Source organism: Mus caroli, chromosome X (assembly GCF_900094665.2).
Source record: "Mus caroli chromosome X, CAROLI_EIJ_v1.1, whole genome shotgun sequence".
Taxonomy (NCBI): Eukaryota; Metazoa; Chordata; class Mammalia; order Rodentia; family Muridae; genus Mus; species Mus caroli.
This window is the reverse complement of record NC_034589.1, coordinates 89,375,306-89,381,794: the sequence shown is the minus strand read 5'-3', so window position 1 is coordinate 89,381,794 and position 6,489 is coordinate 89,375,306. Positions and strand designations below refer to the sequence as shown.

Genomic DNA, 6,489 nt, shown 5'->3' with positions numbered 1-6,489 from the left:
TAAAAATAAATACATTATTTTAAAAAGATAAATGCTGGTACCTTGTGGCCCTGCTGTAATTTTAAAAGCAGTGATGACAACTTTATATCACCAACAACAGAAATTAACATTCTTACCTTCAAAACACAAAGCGGTTTTTCAACATTTTTCTATAAAACATGTTAAAATAGAAATAATTTGAAAAACTTAGTTCAATAAAACTTTATGAGAATATGTACAAATAAAATCTGCTATCTCTAAGAAAAGTAGCATTTGTCCATTGAACTTTCTCGAAGGAGGGAAAATATAGTTTGCACTTTTATTCGACAGAAATTGCTTTAAGAAATTAAAGAAATAAGACCACAGCATTAATTTATCTTAACGTTTATAAATTTACTTTATTTGTATGACTTGTGCATTTAGCTCATCCTTGACAGACTTATTTGCCAAACACACACAAAAAAATAGTGGTCTATTTAGGAACTTTCAAATGAATAACACTTTTGAAATATATCTTATGAATACAAATAGTTTCAACACAAACATGGAAAACTGTCAAATGAGTAGACAAAATAAAATTCTAAGCATTTCTCTGATTTATAAAAGTATGTCTACTTTTCATTTTCACTAAATGAGTACAACCATTTTTAAAATATTTGCGAGTATCTGTGGGTGTGTATAAATACCAACATACATACAACAAAGAAACATTTCATAGTGGCAAATTTTTAGTGCATTTCCAAAGTTTGTCATCCATAGACATCTACATGCAAATGCTACTGGACTAGAACACTAGAACAAATAAGAAAGTATTAGCAGAACTCCCTGCAAAAACTTTGTAAATAGAAATAATGAAACACAAAGTCACTTCTCAACTGAACAGCATAAAAAATAATCTAATTTATGCCTTGAATCATATATACATACAGTATTATTTAAACTCAGAAAATAGCTTCTCACTGTACACACAGAGCTATAGTATACGCTCAGTAAATGCTAGCACTGGAAGAAAATGTGCCATGAGAAAAAATGTTGAAGGGATAGTCACAGGAAAAATATCTAGCCATTAAGCAAACAGAAAATGAAAGGTATACAAGGACTGGAATGCATAAGCAAGGAACTGGACTGTAGAAATAGTAAGCAGAGGCTTACAGAAACCAACTACGTTGGAACAAAGCAACCAGTTATGATAGAGGAGAATGAACCCTAAAAGTTGCAGACAGGAGAGGTGAAAAAATTATCTTCTTCTTTTGTGAAGCTATATATAGAGTTGTCAGTCACAGTCAAAACCAGCTGGGATGGGAGTTGGCTAAACTATAATATGAAACATGCACAGATTCGCTAAAACTACCTCACAGGGTTGCTCTGAACAAAAATAAAAGATGTGAGTTATGAAAACATTCCACAAACTAAAAATGATATACTCTCTGTACAAGAGTTTACACAATATTGACACTCAACCTTTCAATTTCTTTCAGTTCTGGAAAACCATAAACAATGTTTTCTTCAGATCACAAAGGATCTCATCGCCCTCTGCACCTTTATCAGATTTTGAAAGAATCAAAGGCTCCACAGTCACACAGAGAAAGAAGGCTGATGTTTGAAACAGAACAAGGATGCTGACAGACTGATCAAATGGAGAGTTAGGTAGATAAGCACATGAACAGAGTTCCCACTTCTGGTTTTTCTCACAATTGGAGAGAAAATTATTCAGGGTAAGGAATAAAGAAACCCTTTCCTGCTTCACTATAAACTCACAACACTTTATTGACTGAATACCAATATGGCTGAATTATCCTTATTTTTCCTAACAACAAGAAAACTGAGTATGTAAAAATAGCATATGAAATCATTAAAATGTGCTGAAATATATACTTTTACTTATGTGTTGAAAACTGTATGAGAAAAAAAAGTCTAAGGAATGTTAGTCATGTGCATACACATTAATCAGTAAACAGGAAACTGAGGTTTAGTGAGATGAGTATGTTCAACACAACCTCTCCAACACCGCAGAGCACAAACTGGACCCTGAGTTTCTCTCATATCAAAGTCCTGAATGGCAATTCTACAATACAGCCTCCCTAACACCAGCAAAGGATGTCAGAAATAGCAACAATAACAACAGCAAACACAGTTCTCTTTGCTATTTTGTCTTGTTAGTTTTAACATCATTTAAGAAAACATTCTGGCACTGAATGATATTTATATTAAACTTGCTGGAGTGTCCTAAATATCTCCTCCTCCCCTAAGTGTTAGTGATTGTACGAGAACAATTCCATATAGCAGAAGAAAAAGTAACCACAAACAAATGTACTGACCAGTGAAGGCTCTTAGCATCACAAAAACAGAAAGCCAGATGTTCTAAGTTAATAAAAGAAGATAGGGCATGCTATAGAACATGAATGCAAAAGTAATATTTAAGTTTGACCAAGACATTAACAATGAAATTAAAGAAATCAAGTGGACACAAGGACACAATCAGCAAAATTTGGAAGGAATGTGGCAGATTCTACATGAGTAGTAATTATTTTCAATGCATAAATTCTTAAGAAAAACACGGAAATGGAACATAGATTAAAATATATTTCAAAACATTGAATACTAAACCAGTTACCATTTTGTAACAATATGAAGTTTAACACATGAAATTTAACTGATACAAATTGTTAAACTGTTTCAAGCGGACTCAATGTAAAGATATGTACTAAATACTTATGAATAAGCTAATATCGGGCACACCTTTAAAAATAAGGTAAATAACACTAAATAAGGGAAGAGAATAAAGACAACTAAGATGGCTTGTGGATTTAAACTGATGAAGGCAAGTGCAAAGTATATATTCATTATTATATAGTTTAATTTAACTTTATATACAAAAGAAGAACATATCATTGTTTGGGGTGCCCCCAATAAATTTGAAGGAAAAAAAAAAACAATAATCCAGACTCCAGGGAGCTGAAAACAAGACAGAAGCAATCTAACCTAAACCACCTCCTTTATAAGTAAAAAGAAAAAATTAAGGCTCAGCTCGGTTAAGAGACTTGCTCACAGTCAGAGAACTTATCAGTCCCAGACTCAAGATGAGAACTGAAATCCCTAAATTGGTAATCCACAGATGCGTTCCTTTGCAAGGCGGCAAGAAACAACTGCAGGCAAGCAAGCACTCCTTCCAGAACATTCTCACATTTGAGTGTGATAAAACAACAACAACAACAACAACAACAACCAAAAAAAGTGAGCCACAGGGCAGGCAGGGTACAGGCAGAGTCGGTTCATACCAAAAACGGGGTGCCGGTCACCGTGATAAGATCTGTGTCTTTCTGAGACCCATGGCTTCCTGTTGGGTGGGAGAATCCGAACTGGGTTTCTTCCTCGTGTCCAAAGAAGTCAGATTCGGGGTGCACGTTCCACTCGGCTTTGGCTGGGGTCAGTAGCTCGGAGACACTGTTTTCACAGAGGGTGCTGGAGGGGGTCAGAGCTTCCGTGTCCACAGTCAACTTATTGCTGGGTGTCAAAGCCTGCGGCTCCAGGCTTGAGTTTTTCAGGGCCAAGGAGCCAAAGAGCCCCACGTTCCCGGCGGAGACATCGTCCATGTCCAAGGGGCTGTGCTGGTAGCCAGCCACCGAGGTTCCGAAGAAGAGAGAGGTATCCAGACTCTGGGGGAGGTCACTGGGGGCCCCCCTCAAGGCCCGAGGCTCGGCCGCTTGCCCCAAGGAATGGTTGCTGCTGTTATTGTCCGCAGGGAGACTTCCCGCGAGGCTCGAGTTCACAGAGGCCACATCAATAGTCAAGATGCCAGAGTTGACCAAGGCCGTGTCCAGCACCGCGGCGGAGCCGTGGCCAGGCACATCCGAGAACAGAGACACGAGCTCGGCCCCACTGAGATCGCTCTGCCCCTGGCTGGTGAGCTCACTGCTGGGCGTGAGAGAGTTGGCAGCTTCTAGCTGGGCCAGGAGGTCCTGGCTGAGGTTGTGCCTTTTGGTCATGTGGGTCTTCATGCTGTGCTTGGACGTGAAGAGCTTGTTACAGGTGGGGACCGGGCAGCGGCTCTTCCACGCACCCACGTCCTGCAGGTGCTTCTTGGAGTGGATGTAGAGGCTGCTGCGAGCCGAGAAGCGGGCACAGCAGCCCTCCACGGGGCACACGAAGGGCTTGGTGCCCAGGTGGGTTATGCTGTGGCCTTTCAGGTGCTCGGCCCTGGTGAAGGACTTGCCGCAGCCCTCGACGGGACAGGTGAACCTGCGGTCGTCCTCGTGCTTCCGCTTGTGCCTTAAGAGCTTGGACATGCTGGTGAAGTTCCAGCCGCAGCCGTCGAAGTCACACAGGAAGGGTCTCTCCCCGGTGTGGCTGCGCAGGTGGATCTTGAGCCTGCAGGCCTTGTCGTACTGCTTGCTGCAGCCCGGGAAGGAGCAGGCGAAGAGTTCCTGTTCCCTGAAATGGGCGCGGTTGTGCGAGAACAGGGCGCTCACCGTGATGAAGGTCTTCTTGCAGCCCGAAAACGCGCACTGGTAGGGCCTCTCGGGCTCGAAGTGGCTGCGCTGGTGGGTGCTGAGCTTGGCCTGCGTGGGGAAGCTCTCCTCGCACACCTCGCATTTGAAGGAGTTCTCCTGCTCGTGCCCCTTCATGTGCGCCTTGAGGTTGTAGACGGTGGTGAAGCTCTTGCCGCAGCCCTGCACCGGGCAGCCGAATGGCCGCAGCTTGTCGTGCGACTGCAGGTGCCGCTTGAGCTTGTAGGAGGTGGTGAAGGTCCAGCCGCAGCCGCTGAGCGGGCACTTGAAGGGCCGCTGGCCCTGGCTGCTGCTGTGCGTCAGCAGGTGCACCTTCAGCTGGTGCTTCTTGGCGAAGGTCTGGCCGCACTGCGCCTCCGGGCACAGGTACAGCACCACGCCCGGGCCCGGGCCCGCGGGCCCGCGGGGGCTCTGGGCGGCGGCGGCGGCGGCCGGGGCCTCGGCCTCCTCCTCCGGGGGCGCCGGGCCGGCCGCGGGTTCCGCCGGCTCCGCCAGCAGGAGGTCCGGCGGCAGCTCGGGGCAGTCGCCCAGCTGCGCCCCGGCGGCGGCGGCGGCGGCGGCGGCGGCGGCGGGCGGAAACCCGGCGGCGGCGGCCTGCGGGGCGATCAGCGCCCCCGGCTGCGGCGGCGGCTGCGGCTGCGGGAACGGCGCGACCCCCGGCTCCCAGGCGGGCAGCGGGGGCGTGGTCAGGGTGAGGACGCCGTTCTCGAAGCGCAGCAGCAAGTCCTGGTTGTGGATGGTGATGGTGCCCGCGAAGGCCGCCGCTGCCGCCGCCACCGCCGCCGCCGCTGGGCCCGGGCCGGCCGCGGGAAGCGGGGACGCGGCCGGGACCGCAGACAGACAGCGGGGACCCGGCTCGGGACGGCCCGCTGGGGGCCCGGCGCTCTGGCGCCGCTCGGGCCTCGGGCCTGCCCCGGCCTCCTCCCTCCGCACGGGCGCTCCGGCCTGCTCCGTGCCCACGGTTTCTACATCGCCACCCACCGGGTCAAGCAGCAACAGGAAGAAGTCGTCGCTACCGCCTCTGCCGCCGCTGCCGCCGCCGCCGCCGCCGCCGCCTCCGCCGCCACCGCCNCTGCCTCCTCCTCCTCCGCCAGCGCCGCCGCCTCTGCCGCCGCTGCTGATCCGGTGATCGGGCCTGGGCGCCAACCGGTTCAGGCTCGGGCCCAGGCCCCGGGAGGCCCTCTGGGCCTCTGCGCTCCGCGGCCCCGGCCCGCCATCTTGGGCCCCCCGGAGCAGTAGGAGGCGGCGCGTGGGGGCCTGACAAGCCAGAGAGGCCGGGGCTCGGTGCACCCCGCCGCCACCCGCCGGGCAGCCGCCGCCGCCACCGCCACCGGCGCCCTGCGGTGTCCCGCGAGCCGGGAGCAGCCTCGGGATTTCCATCTCGGCGTCGGTGAGGCTTGGCTGGAACCAGAGCCGAGGCGGAGGCGCGACCCCGCCCCCTGCCGCGGGCCCGAACACGTTCCTGAAAGGAAAAAAAGTGCAATGCGCAGAAACTGGCCCTATCAGATATTAAAACGTATTTAACGCCACCGTGATTTAAATATGCTGGGACCGCGGCTCTGGAACACAAGACACAGCCCAGAGGCAGAGTCTCAGGCGCAGAAAGAACTTCCACACACTGTGTTACAAAGTAATCAAGGCCTTCCCAAGTAGACACAGAATGACAGTTCATCCAGAATGCTGCTGCCCAGGCACAGAGCCACCTAGCCAATGGGAACAACTCATCCCTACCTCCTCACCCTGGGTCTCAAATAAGCCTGTTGCTGTGGCCTCTTCCTGAGCTGAACTTGTTCCCTGGCACTCTGTAGCAGTGTGTTGCAGGAAATTGTTTACTGCTGGGTGGAGGAGGACAAAACTTCGGACAGGATACACTTAATGTTGCCCACATTAAATACTCTACTACTGCCAGTTCTGATCTAGATGCCCGCTACACACACATACACACACACCTCTCACAGCACATGTGCACACACAAGCCTGAGAGCTCACAGTAACTTCATAT

At 49.6% G+C, this 6,489-nt stretch overlaps 1 protein-coding gene across 1 annotated transcript; it reads right to left on the bottom strand.

Moving 5' to 3' along the window:
• Positions 1 to 283: 283 nt before the first annotated feature.
• On the bottom strand, positions 284 to 5,967 carry LOC110286897 (zinc finger X-linked protein ZXDB). Its single transcript, XM_021153545.2, has one exon. It carries the CDS (start codon positions 5,865 to 5,867, stop codon positions 3,252 to 3,254), a length of 2,616 nt encoding a protein of 871 aa, XP_021009204.1. The 5' UTR covers positions 5,868 to 5,967; the 3' UTR covers positions 284 to 3,251.
• Between the last annotated feature and the right edge of the window lie 522 nt (positions 5,968 to 6,489).